Source organism: Aphelocoma coerulescens, chromosome 1 (genome assembly GCF_041296385.1).
Source record: "Aphelocoma coerulescens isolate FSJ_1873_10779 chromosome 1, UR_Acoe_1.0, whole genome shotgun sequence".
In the NCBI taxonomy this organism is placed as follows: Eukaryota; Metazoa; Chordata; class Aves; order Passeriformes; family Corvidae; genus Aphelocoma; species Aphelocoma coerulescens.
Window position 1 is genome coordinate 7590270 of NC_091013.1, and position 14086 is coordinate 7604355.

General features: G+C 36.7%; 1 protein-coding gene across 2 annotated transcripts in view; it reads right to left on the reverse strand.

Annotated features, from left to right (window-relative positions):
* The window catches only part of USP9X (ubiquitin specific peptidase 9 X-linked), a 96270-nt gene that overhangs the window by 34865 nt on the left and 47319 nt on the right, over window positions 1-14086 (reverse strand). For both annotated transcript variants that reach the window (XM_069027638.1, XM_069027558.1), the window contains exons 15-23: window positions 9660-9747; window positions 7721-8063; window positions 6205-6300; window positions 4053-4264; window positions 2324-2564; window positions 1965-2114; window positions 1745-1865; window positions 1126-1256; window positions 587-865 (exon numbers count right to left, since the gene is read on the reverse strand). In XM_069027638.1, coding sequence (XP_068883739.1) covers window positions 587-865; window positions 1126-1256; window positions 1745-1865; window positions 1965-2114; window positions 2324-2564; window positions 4053-4264; window positions 6205-6300; window positions 7721-8063; window positions 9660-9747 — 1661 coding nt within the window. The remainder of the gene's footprint in view (window positions 1-586; window positions 866-1125; window positions 1257-1744; window positions 1866-1964; window positions 2115-2323; window positions 2565-4052; window positions 4265-6204; window positions 6301-7720; window positions 8064-9659; window positions 9748-14086) is intronic.

The following is a 14086-nucleotide window of genomic DNA, read 5'->3' on the forward strand; positions in this document are numbered from 1 at the left end:
GGCATCAAGCAGGACACCCAGGTCCCTTTCTGTGTCACTGTTTTCCAGCATCAAATTCCTCAGTCTGTCCACATATCCAGGGTTGCCCCATCCCAGGTGCAGAATATGGCACTAGCCCTTGTTGAACCTCATATGGTTGGTAATTGCCCAGTCCTCTCACTTTTTGAGGTTTCTCTTCAGGGTCTCCCTGCCCTTCACTATAACCCCTTGTGCCTGACCTGTGAACCAGCTGCTCACCCACCACATGATGTGTTTATCCTGCTGTGTGCTGGACATTTTGTCCAGAAGGATAAATATAATTAAAAATGAGAAGTTACCTGTACTAACAATCATGCAAACCATTGAATATCATATACAGAGCAAGTACATCTCACACCTAACTTTTTACAGTCACCAAGAAATAGGATTTGTTTAGTAAGTTGATCTCTTTTTTAGAATTGCAAGACAACATTATCTGAAAGTACTCTGAGTTCTTGACATGCAACGCACTCAAAGAATAGACTGTCAATGAAAAGTAGAGATGTTACTGCAGACATTATAAAACACAGAGCACATTCCTATTTGCTGCAAGGAAGATTTATATTACCGGTGAAATTGTACTTGTGCCTTCCACAACTGGCTGACAAGCTTCTGCCACAGCTCGAACATGGCCATATCCAATTGCTGTTAGCAATAATTTGGCTATTTTTAGAGCGTTAAGGTAGGCACCCCTTCGAGTTTCCATATCTGCATTTGGCAGGAAGTTATTTCTGGTCAGCATGCTCAACACAAGAGGCAAACCACCACTTTTCAAGAAGTTGTATTGGAAATCACTGGCATCTTCTCCCAGAGGTGCACTGGCAGGCATTAACAAGGCATAAACTACCTGTAGAACAAAATACAGAGTTAACTAATGGAAATGCACCAGCTTGGATATAGATGACTTAACACGAGAATTTGTAGCAATACTACATATGCAGTGTTTTGACAGCACTGGCCATACATATGTTTATTCCAGTAAATTGTTAAGTATTTTCAATTGTTAATTTCAAACCAGAATTTGATCTTAGGCTTCCATAATGTTACAGAGAGGATTGCCACAGACAGAATTGACAATTTTTAAACAACAGGCAAAGCATCACAAACCTCTGTTAGGTACAGCACTTGTGAGGCAGAAGGACCAAAGAATAGAGAATCAAGGGATGGACTAAGGCTGCTTTCCCCAAGCTTTGCATGATCTAAACAAATTGCTCTTAGTTTCTCAACTGTAGTGTTATCTGCAATAAAAAAACAACTTATAAGCATTTTGCAGCAAAACTACTCCACAACAAGTCAGTTATGTATCTGTTATATACAGATATATACAGTTATATATCTGAAAAATTTTAAGTGTATCAGAATAGTTGCAAAAAGTTACAGACAAAATCAACTATGAAATGTTCTGCAATGACTATTACCATCAAAACTGATCCCATTAAAGCAGAGCTGCAAAACCACTTTAAAATACAATACTTCTCCCCATTTTCACTGCACTGTGGCACTGAACCCCAGTACCAACTGCAAACTACACAACTTTATATAGCAGACAAGAAATTATTACTTGGGAAATCTTTTACAGTCCTAATCAGGATAACAGTAATGAATTACAGTACCAATAAATTACCAGAAAGTAGAAAATACTCCCTATCTTCATTTTTATATATCAGGTGAGAAATTATTATACAGGATATTACAAGATAAAGAACAGGATAAAGTTAAGTTTTACCTGGTGGCATGAGCTTCATAAGAACACGAGCTCCATCTCTAAGAGGTGGCATATTTAGACTACTGCCCAAGTCTGCAACTTGCCAAAGAAAAGAGATGTATCGAGGATGCAGTGACATGATCTTAAAATAAGCAAATTTAAAAAAACCATAAAAATTGTCAGCCAAATACAAAGTGTAAGAAAAAACATGCTTGAACTGTTAATTTCAGAAAATGCTTACCACTCCAGGCAAACAGCTTTCAACTTCTGGATTTGGACCATCACTGTAGTGATTGCCATGGTTGCCCGGAGAACCAGTTGAAGAGTCAGAAGAACTATCTGGACTTGAGGGCATATTAGAATTTATCTGTGTAAGCTTAGCTGTAATTAGCTGAAAAACACAATCATAGTTTTAATACTCTGCAAAAATGAAGATTCTTTACCAAATAAGCATCTGATACAATGTTAATTGCATAATATAAGGAGGAAAAATGGAACTATTTCATAAAAATAAATGATCCCATGCATGGTATTTTTCAAGCATTTACAAAAAGGAAACAGTATCTGAATTGATGTAAATACCCAGCCTGCAACACTTACCGTTTTATCTTTGAGATTCAGCTGCCCAATTAATTTTCTGTCATCTGCAGGGTCCACCAGCTCACCCCCAATGAACAGCTCTACTTTTGTGTGTGCACTGTTGGCTTTAATGCGATTGAGGATGCAACGGCGCACTTGGCCAATTGTGTCGTTTGTGTGAGACCAAATATCCAAATCTTCCACCTGCCGGCCTTGGTTTGGAAAACGAACTACAAGTGTGATATGTTTACCACGGAAAGCTCTGAAAATAAACAAACCAGCAGAAGTTACTTCTGGCCTCATGAAATAAATTCTTTTCCCTGCTGCAATTTTTGCTGCAGGTATTTCAACATCAAATCTTTACATGGTATTTTCCAGTGTTAAGATTTGTGAAAGCTCCAGCAACTATGGCAACGATATCCACAGAATCTTTCAAGAAGCCACACTCAGAACAAATGCATTACTCATATGGTCAAATTTACAGTCTGGTTAGGAATTCTTATAAAATTTTAGATCTTTTCTCTGTCTTGTAATTTCCTGATAAAAATGTGCACACAGAGCTTAATCAGACTGGCAATGTTTTGCTCTTTTAGCAAAGCAACTCAGCTTTAAATACACCAAAATCAGGAAAAGCCATCAGGTCACCGAGCCTTAATACCCTCTGTCAAAAGCTGTTATGAGTTTTATATCAGAATTCCAGGTTTTAAAATCACAACCCTTTAAAAGAAATTTTTAAGTGGTCATAAAAGGAAGAAACGGTTTCACATTAGCAGTGATCACACTCCCCACAATGGCAGGGAGCTCATTAGGAAAGATGTGCCCAGATAAGCCCAACAAACTAATCCCATGCAACAAAAGGCAAAAACTCCTCATAAAGCTCCTTGCTAACAAGGCCTGTGAAAGATTAGTCTAATCAAATAAGCAGCCCATATAAAAAAAAGATGTACCCACAATCAACAAGAGAACTTCATTAGGACTAATCAATCAATATATACAATAAAAAAAGCTGTAGGAACACTGCAAATTACTGACACACCATAAAAAACCCGCAATTGCTTCAATTTTTTTGACAAAAAGTGCATTTAAAATAAGTGGACGAGAAACCTCCACCATGTTTAAAAATATGTTAGCTGCATCATAAATCCATAGAGAGAGATAGGATTTAAGTTTTCACTCAAGGACAAGTATAAGAAGAGTGAACGTATACAGAAAATAAATATATTTCAAAGCATAGTTCTCTTATTCCCTTTATTATGAGGAACTTACAGAATATTTCACTTAGAGATAATTAAAAATTTAATCTTGCAAAGTACAATTATGATCTCTGTAAACAATTCCGGAAGGTGAATATATACATTTACAACATGTTTTTGTATAGTAAGACCATGAAAAACAAAAAAGCTTTGCCCATGCTAATGTAAAGAACAGTACTGCTTTTAAGTCATTATCTGAAATAAAGAACTATATCCAGAACAACTGAACCTCAAGGTACGTTGCACTTGTTATAGAAAAAACCACCAAGTTTATTCTTAGGTCTGCTGTCCCTTTCATATATACCTGTATTTGCCTGATCTTTCAAAATATTTTTTTTTTAATAGGGTTTCACATATTAGCAAAGAAAATGGAATTCTGAAACACAGTGAAACCACTTCCTGCATAGAAACCATTTAGAATGTAAGAATCCTGAGAATATTAATACTATTTTAGTTTAACAGAAATCCAAATCACAATACTGCTTTTCCACACATACCTTGACATAGGTAGAATAGTTCTCTCTTCGTGGTAATCACTGTCACATTCATTTATATACTCTCTTAAAACAGTCAACACTCTCACCATCCTTATTGCTTCTTGTCTTGCACAATTGATACTGTCTTTATCTCCATCCAACACACATAAAGTATCATAGGAGGCTTTTAGACGATCGAAACAGGACTGAATGAAGTCTTCATGAATCACTACCTAATTACATTAAGAAAGTGGTGCAATTACAAGACATATTAAAATCCAGTTTTTCAGAAGGATAACTGAATGGTAGAAGAAAAAAAATCCCCCAAACCAAAATAGGTAAGTTAAAAAAAGCTCAATAAAGCCGTTTTATTTCAGCAACTCCCATCAATAAATAGTTGTAATTTAGTGTGCACTTCAATAATCTCACATCAGCAGCTATAACCATACTGTAAGTAAATGGAAAAAGTGAAAGTTTGGACAGAGAACACTAAACTGGACTTTCACTTTCTCTTTTTCTCAGACTACGTTAAAGAATTCTTGTATGCATGTAAATCCAACACTTCTGCAAGTATCAGAGCTAAGCATGGGCAGATGGACAGATCGAAGTGTGCTTAGTAAGCCCAGACCTACAGCAAGACAGAAGCCTCCAGCCATCTGCCACTGCAGTAAGATACAGCTTGAATGGCTGTAAATTCACCACCTAGAGCAGCTGTGCTGGATCTGGCAGACTGGCAGCTCTGAAGATTATGAAAGTGTTTTTGAAGACAAGTAGAATATTGGAGTTTTAAGAAATACACCTGGCAAGTTATCAACTGGAGATTGTCCAAAGGACAATATTCCTCCACTAAATTTGTGCAGTCACATAATTACAGAATGGTTTGGGTTGGAAGGGGCCTTAAAGATCATCCAGTTCCAACCTCCATGCCATGGGCAAGGACATGTTCCACTAGACCAGGCTGCTCAGAGTCCCATCCAACCTGGCCTGGAACACTTCCAGCAGTAGGACACCTACAGCTTCTCTGGCAACCTGTGCCAGTGACACAACACCCTCATAGGAATAATTTCTTCCTAATATCCAATTGAAATCTACCCTCTTTCAGTTTAAAGCTTTCCCCTTGTCCTGTCACTACATGCCTTTGTCAAAAGTCCCTCTCCAGCTTTCTTGCAGCCCCCTTTTAAGTACTAGAAGACTGCTCTATGGTCTCCTCAAAGTCTTCTCTTCTCCATGTCTACACAGCAGAAGTGCTTCAGCCTCTTGATTATTTTCATGGCCTCCTCTGGACTCACTCCAGTAGGTCCATATCCTTCCTGTGTTGGGGACCCCAAAGCTGGATGCAGCACTGCAGGTGGGGTCTCACCAGAGCAGAGAAGAGGGGCAGAATCCCCTTCCTGGACCTGCTGTCCACGCTGCTGATGGAGCCCAGGAAACAGGTGGCTTTCTGGGCTGCCAGTGCATGTTGGGCTTCATGTCAACCAGTAACCTTAAGTCTTTCTCTGCAGGGCTGCTCTCAATCTGTCAATTTCCCAGCCTGTATTTGTGCCACGGATTGTCCCAACCCAGCTGCAGGACCTTGCACTGGGCTTTGTTGAACTACACAAGGTTCTCAAGGGCCCACTTCTCAGCCTGTCAAGGACCTGTGGGTGACATCCCTTCCCCATACCTTACAGAAACCCAGTATCTCTTCTCTGTCCACTGAACCACAGCTCCCAGCAAATATTAATGCAGGGAGATAATATCTGATTTGCTAGACTTCAGCTTGACCATTACATGGAAACTCAGTGACCCTTTGTAAGGAGCACGACAGAAAAAAGAGATTATGTTAGCTTGTGACAACACCCCACAGACCCAGCCACTGAACATACCAGTATGAGTAAGTGCCACAATTCAAAGTGCAACAAACAGCTTTCCTCACAGGGCATTAACTGTTTTCTGAGCAGAAAGAGCAAATACAGCAGATGAACTTACTATGAAAAATGAATGAGAGTTCAGTCTGCAAATATGAGAAAAAACTTTAGTTCTGCATCTGCCCAGAATCTGATGGCTGTCCTCACCCTCCAAAACATGGAAACTATTTTCTGATTTCAAATCTTTCAACAATAAAAATAGAATCAAACTGCTTTTTAAGACTATTTTTCTAGTATATTCCAGATTTCTTGTTGCTTTTTCTTACCTGATTAACTTGTAACCTTGGGCCAAGATTAGTATAGATCTCTTTAAGAAGGTCTATTGCTCTGTTTGCAATGTCATCATTTCCCTGAATCACAACCTAGCAAAATTTAAAAAAAAGCATTAGCTTATCTTAAAACTTGCTGGTATAAAAATGAAAACCAAAACCACTACATAAGTATCTCAACACAATAGTATGTCTAATTATCTTATGAGGTAAAAGGGACTAAAATGCTTAGTAACAAAACAGAATCAATACAACTTACACTTAAGGTGATTACATGGGCAAAAATTAACTAATTTTGAAGTTCAGAGTTGGCAAAAAAGATGTTTTATAAATAGTAAGAGTAGTTTTTATATATTCATGTTCACATAATATTCCAAATTTTCTCTTGTTTCAGAGAGTAAGAAAACAACTTCTTCAGATGCTTCAACAATTTGCATCACCAGACAGAATTTTCAAGTATTTAAATGGCTGTGAACAGGTGGAAGGGAGACAAGCAAATGAATTCTGCTTCTAATCTGAGAATCTAAATTTTAATTACTAGTCACCAGGTCTGACAGCAGGTTTTACAGACAACCCTTGCAGGGTACTGAGCTGAAGCTTCCTGAGTTTTGTCATGCTGATTAGAGTAAGTTGATTCCCAAAACTAGAACATGCTAACCTTCTGCAGGGACTCTGTTCACAAACACTGTGTGAACTTATTTGTATAAAAAACTAGGGTCTACTTTGGTTTTAACTACTATCACCAGGATTAAAATACCTAACCCTTCAACAAGCCACAACCAAAATTACTGAAGACTGCTGCTCTATACATTTTACAAACACACAGCCATGATAATCATGTCACAGTGCACCACTGTGGGCTCTAATGCAGCTCTTGAGAACTAGAAATAGTCTGAAAAAATTAAGCTACAGTTTAGATACTGATGTTTTTCACCAATAGATCTGGCAAAATTCAGAAAGCTTCAACCTTCCTATTGAAAAGGAACATTTCATATATAAAGAATCAGTGGTTATATGGAATCCACAGATCCTAGAAAACCACCATGTTTAGCCAAAAGGTTGTGGTTAGAAGAAGAATAATCAGACCAGCAATCACTTGGTCTGATCTAGAATCACTCCAGTTTACCACTTTGGAAGGAATGCTCTGAAATATCTTATGAAGTGCATGAAACAAAGTTTAATTATAATGTGCATGTGGACAAAAAGATAAATCTACAGATAATTCACCTGGAAGGACCTTTTCTTCTTCAACAGTATAGGCAAATTTTTAATTTCATGTGCATACATAAATATACTTATGTTTCAAATAACTTTCCGTTAAACATCAGTCTGCAAAGTTATCAACTTGCATACTCGCTGGGAAGACAGTGGAGTCAAAAGCCATGCATTTAGTTTGAAGCAGTAGATTTTTGTAATTTCAGTCCATTACTAATAAATTACACATTCCTAAAAACATAGAGACTGAGAAAGTCTTAGCAGTTAACCTTTCAGATGCTTCCTTCAATTAACTCACCCTCCAAAGGTAGTCTAGTCCTATTAATTCCAGATCATCCATCATATAGGCTCGTCTCTTTGCTACTAGCTTTCCTTCTCGACAGTTCACAGCTTTGAAGAAACGTTCAAAACATTTCATTCCATTTTCTGTTAATAGGGAAGGATCCAGCTGAAGCACATTATTTTCAAAGAAGTCCTTATTAATGTCAGGGTCTAAGTCTGGTTCATCCCCCATTAGTTTGGAATACCATTTAAAACAGGCTTCGCGATCACAAAGATAAACCGCATTTTCAGCTAAACACTTCCATATTTGCTTCGCCTGAGGGGCACAGAGCCACAGCTGACCATCCTTCAATAAAAATCTTGAGCAAAACAAAGAGACAATTAACAGCACTGTCTAATAGACATCCAGAGTTACAATTCAGTAAAAAGTACAGGCACAAAGGTGGATATGCACATTATACATGTATGTATAACAAGTATGAAAACTTTATTTATATCATCAGTCCACTCATAATTAGCACCATGATTTCTTAGTAAGTTTGAATGGATCAAGAACTTATATTCTAAACAAAAAAAGAACACAATTCAGTAAAAAAGTGCCTTATACAAAACTACCAAGCATTGTTTACATTTTATATGAAAAGAAATGTACATTTCCTAGTATAAACTATTTAGTTTAAAAGTCAGGTGACAACATATGATAATAAATTAATTTTGCAATCATTGACTATGGTTTAGCACTTGCTTTAACAAAACTGCAAAAAAGGTATCAATGCCATGGAGCAGAGCCAGAAGCAGAAGTCAATGAACTGGAAATTTTTCCTTTTATTTAAGCAAGTCTTTCATTTGTGTTCAATTATTATGAAACAATTATTAAGAACTTCAGTTCTGAGAACTAACACTAAGAATGCTTCAGGAGGAACAAATGATAATCAAAGTTCTTTAAAATAATTTTTCTGATTCAAAATTTTTTTATGTGAAAGAAATCAGGGACTAAGTTACGGCACTGCTTTTCAGCAATTGCTACATACATATTCTACATCAGACATCTGTGGGACTTCATAAATTTCTGTACATTAACAAATAGTGAATTTAAGTCTAAAGAAGTTACAATTCTTAACATGCAGGAATGATGAATTAAGTGTGCTATCCATACGCTATTGTATAATTTCATTAAACAGTTAACACTTTAGCTTAATTAATGAAAATTCTTGTTAAATTTTAAAAAGTAAAAGAACATCTCCATTTGCAAACAAGGAAAAAATAGTTCAGAACTTGACGGTTCAAGTATTTTTACTCATCTAAAAAAAGGTTAAAACCAAGCAGGAAAAAGCTAAGAGAGACTTAAAAAGCACCAACATTCTGCAGCTCTATGCTGAGCAGAGATCTTTTGTTTTCTTATTTTATTCAAACAGGAGCTGGCCAAAACAATCCAAATAATTTTTTTATTGCACTTTCTTTCTAGGGCTCAGTTGCTGCCACCAAAACATCAGTGACTGACAAAAGTATATGTCAGTTTATGATCATGGATTTAAATCTGGTGTGATACAAGCAAGGACACATGGCCATATCCCCACTTGAAATACTTTAAATTTTAAACTAAGTTACCCAAATAGGAATGTAACTGTATCCAGTGCACATTGTATTCAAGTCAGTAAGATTCTGCACATAGACAGGAAAAAAGCCATACAAATCTAAGTGCAGAATCAGAACCTTGAATTCCAAAGGTCCTAATAAACTTTACTTGAATACTCCAACAGTAGCATAAAAGCCCTCCAGAAAAAAAAAACCAAACCAAACCAAAAACATTCAGTGTATATCTGCATCTGAGTTTTGGAAGAGTTAACAAAACAAATTACAGCTATAGAAGAGAAAGAAATGCAAAGGGTTTCTTGTTTTAAAAAGTATGAGAAGTATTCTTACAGAAGTTAAACAATGTTCAAGCTCAAACTCACCGTAAGAAGTTCAGTCGCTCCTGTACTTCCTGCACGTGACTGTATCGGCTTCCCGGTCTCACAGTTTGAGGATCATATTCACCATGCTCTGCAAATCAAAAGTTTTATTAGACAAGACATTCAGAAAAGTGATGCTAACTCCAGAAGACAGGATGTACTTGAAGACTTGTTACTCTGAATAGAATCCAAACCCACTACATTTTCAGTGAGGTATATGAAAAGAGTTTTCAGCAGTCAGCTACCAGTTAATGCTTCCTCCTAAGCTGAGCATAGGCAAAGACTACTGAGGTCTATAATCAAATCAACAAACAATTATGTGCAGATACGTGTGCTCATTGCTCAGTATAATGAAAGTGTTACTGAACAATTAAGAACTTGCACTCTACTAAATCAAATCAATTTTTCCTAATTTCAAGTAGTCAGTTCGAAGTCAGAAGTCAGTTGAAAACAGAAGCATACCACGCATATAACTCAATTATCCAGTGCTTTTTTGCTGATGATGCTTTAGTTTTGTTACACAGCATCTTTTCCCAAATTTCATTTTTCTGTTTTTTAGACTTTTTTCCTCTCCAGAGGAAATCATGACTCCATTTCCCTACCACCTTTATACACAGTTACATACACAACAACACTCAGATGAAGAAAGTATAAGACAACTTTATATACTGCAAGTTTCCAAATATAAGCCCCAAATGCCTGTAATACTGAAAAGCTTGAAATGGAAGAAGTAACTTGAAAGCAAGGCAAGAAGTCAAACTTTTCCCTGCATTTTGTCAAATCTCAGTATAATATATTCTTAACAAACAGCAATTTTGTTTATAGGAACATGGTTTTGGTGCGGTTTTGCTTGGGGTTTGGTTGGCTGTTTTGTTGTTTAGATTTTTTTTTAATTAAAGTGATACAATCTAGATCTGCACTTGCATTACCTTCATCTGTACTAGCAGTATTTCATCATCACACATATTCATTATGACAGCTCCATTATGAACTAATTAATGCTGTACTTCTAATTTGCAAAGGCGTACAGATTGCCTTTAACTAAGGTGACCCAGCCATGGTAGACTATCTCATGACAGGACTAATACTAAAATTTATCTTCAGAGCTGAAAATCAGTACCTCCTATTACATCAGGGAGAGGGGAACATAAAAATGCATCAGTGTTTCAAAATAAAGAGAAAAATAATTGTCATAAATCCTGTTCTCTATATCCAAGTGTAAAAGGTACATTAACTTAAAAATCAAGTAACAGGGGAAACAGAAGACCAGTAGTTAACTGACGTCTGCAAAACTGGAGACATTATGTTCATCATAAATCCTTAAAAATTTTGAATTACAACCTTCATGAAGTGATCATAAATGGGCAATTAGCAAAAGGAGAAATGTGAAAAAAAAATCTGAAGAAATAATATAAAAGTATCTGAACAAAAATTCTTCAAGAATTAGAAATAGAAAACCAGTAAAATATGCTGTGGCTCCAGCAGAAAAAACCCAATTAGGGTAGATAAGCATATTGCAGAGAAATTAAAACTGATTACTTGAAGTGTTGGGTGTTCTGGGTGGGTTTTTTGTTTGATTTTGATTTGTTGAGGGGGAGGTGGTGGTGTTCATTTATTTTCACTGTGGGGACCATCTCAGCTGTTTCTTCCTGACTGGAGTTTAATTCACAGACACAACATCAATAGAGGCAATGACAGGCGAACTCAAGTATTCAAAGCCAGGCAGCTGCACAAAGGCAGTGTGGATGTACTTCAGAAATCCGAAAAACTCCGAACTACAGAAAAATTCCACTTTCCTAAATATTTTCTAGATCACATTCTTTCTACATCTCCCAGATTTATTTTCTACTCTGTGCATCCCACATCAAGTCAAAGCATGATCTCCTTAAAAATTCTTTTTACGTACTGGAGCAGAGAACAACTGGTTGAACATTTAAGTATAATTAGTGATAAACACACAGACTATTATATGGCACAATTTCTACAAATAACTACATTTCACTAACACTTTGGATTTTTTAAGGCTTCAGAAAAACAGAAGATAAAGGAGAATTGATAGCAATCTTCTAAAATTTTCAAATGGTCTTTGATAAATCATCAAAAATATGAAACTGTGACCTTCTTCAAAACTACAAAATGCAAGAGCAGTTGTCTCATGTCATGGAGGATTTTGCAGAGCCGGAGGAAAGGATGAGTTTAGTAGAAGGCCAAATCATAGAGCGTGGGAAAAAATTCAGAAACATCGATTAGGCTTCTCTTCAACCTCAAGAAGGCAAATATATAAAGGGGAGTATCCCAGAAAACACTATGCATTAGTGAGTAACAGGACAATAGGAACACTGTTCTCCATCACTGAACGTAACTAGGGAAGACTTCAAGGGAAACAAAAATATGGCAAATTCAATAATAATTTTAAAATATCCAAATTACATAGTAATTGCAAGGTTAACTGCCAAGCATATCTGTGGACAACAGGATTTTTTATTTCTATGGCATTTGTTTGACCTGTGCTGTTTGGATATTTGCCTTGAAATTTCTCCCTCTGTCTCATTCACCTTCTCCAGCCAAGCTTAATTCTACAGCTTCCAGATCTTTCTGTCCTCACATGCATAATCTTTTTTTCTTCTCCTTTCATTTATCCCCTTTCACTTATATGGCCCCTTGGCATATTTTCTCCCCCTCCATGAAGGCACAGAAGACAAAATTTCACAGTACCCTATGTTCTGCTCTATTTAGTATATAAAACTGAAAATTAAAGAGCTGGTGCATAAGAACAGTCTTAGCACAATATCTGGAACATGAGGAATATTTCCTGGTTGCCCTTAATAATGTAATAAAGCACCTAATAAAAAACCCCACACTATTATTCATCTGTTTTTGTACTCTGATACAAATGAGAAGTTCTGCAGTAGCTTCATATGAAGAAAGAGCAATTTAATTGCTTTGTAATTAGATTAAATTTAAACCCTTTACATACTTGTAATTCCTATACACTGAAGATGTTTTTATTACTGCTTAACTGAGTTACTAGTGTTGGGGAGGGGCAGGGCAATGGGATGTGGGTTTTTGGCAAAAGAAAAGAATCATTCAAGACATCAGCCTAATTCTTCTGCCCTCAACAATTTGATAGGTAAACAATGTTTTCAAAAACGACCTTTTGGCTTGAGAGTTAAAAAATAATCAAAATTAACGACAAACAGTTCCTATACTGATAGTATGTGTATCCTAAGACAGCAAAGCATTAGAATACAGCTGTTGATTCTGTTTCCTTCCTAACTCTGAGGTCAAATCCCAGATTTCACAGCTGGCCAAAGCCCAAGAGAAAGAAGAATAGAATCATAGATTATACACCATCAATATAGTTAAAAAGTAATGTTCAGTACAATTAAAATTTCATTTCTGCCTCATTTTAGCAAACTTAAAGAGCACTCCAAGAGATTACAGAAGTTACATGACGTAAGACTTGTTCTATTCCATCTTTCAGTGAAGACAAAGCCTAAGACACCATAGTTTAAGAACAGACCAACAATTTGGTATTATTTTAACATTAATTAGTGCAACACTACCATTAGTTAAGGAACTTACATTAGGGTAACCCCCCACCATGTATTCCTGAACAGAGAAATACAGCTGCAGTATCTGAATTTAACTGAATATTATTATCACTGACCTACACCTTGCTGAAATGACCATCTTCACAGAGCAGCACTATTCACACAAGTCCTCAAGGATGTATTTTGGATATCTTTTATATAGAATATGTATATTTAATACTCCAACACACACAAATTCCAAAAGGCAACTTTCCTGTGCACTGGCCGATACAAGCTTTCCAACACGCAAATATCCTGCTCTCTCTGAGCGACCTACATTGAATCCCTCCAGAACACACTGTGTCATTTTTGAGATGCAACAGAGAGGTTGGCAGGCTGTTAGGAGGCCAGGGTAGAACAGTCCCTAGTTCCAGTCAGTAAAGTCAGTGGTGGGAAAGAAGGGGTGTCAATCTCCTCCTTTCACTTCTGTAGGCTTAATTTTATATTTAAAGAACTGTGGTCCAGTGTAAGGATGGTTCACCATTCTCCTTCACTTACCACGTTTCTACCCCAGTAGTTTGAAGTTAATCCAGAGTAAGAGGGTAAAGTCATCAGCAATGGGCTGGATTTAGCCTAAACATATAAAAATACTAACACAATGTGCTGCCCAAGTGCTGCTAATAACAAACGCAGTGAGAAAGCCTGAACAGAAGTGGGAGGCACATGGGAAAAAGAAACGGTATGCCTGTGGTTTGAAGTCCTTCTCCCTGACAAATTCCAAATACTGGCTGCAAACTGAGGTGACTAAAAAACTTCTCAAAGGAGCCTTCAAAATTCAAAACTAGAAGTTTTACTACCAGGACTTTCCACAGAAATAACTACCCTAGTCTAAGTAGG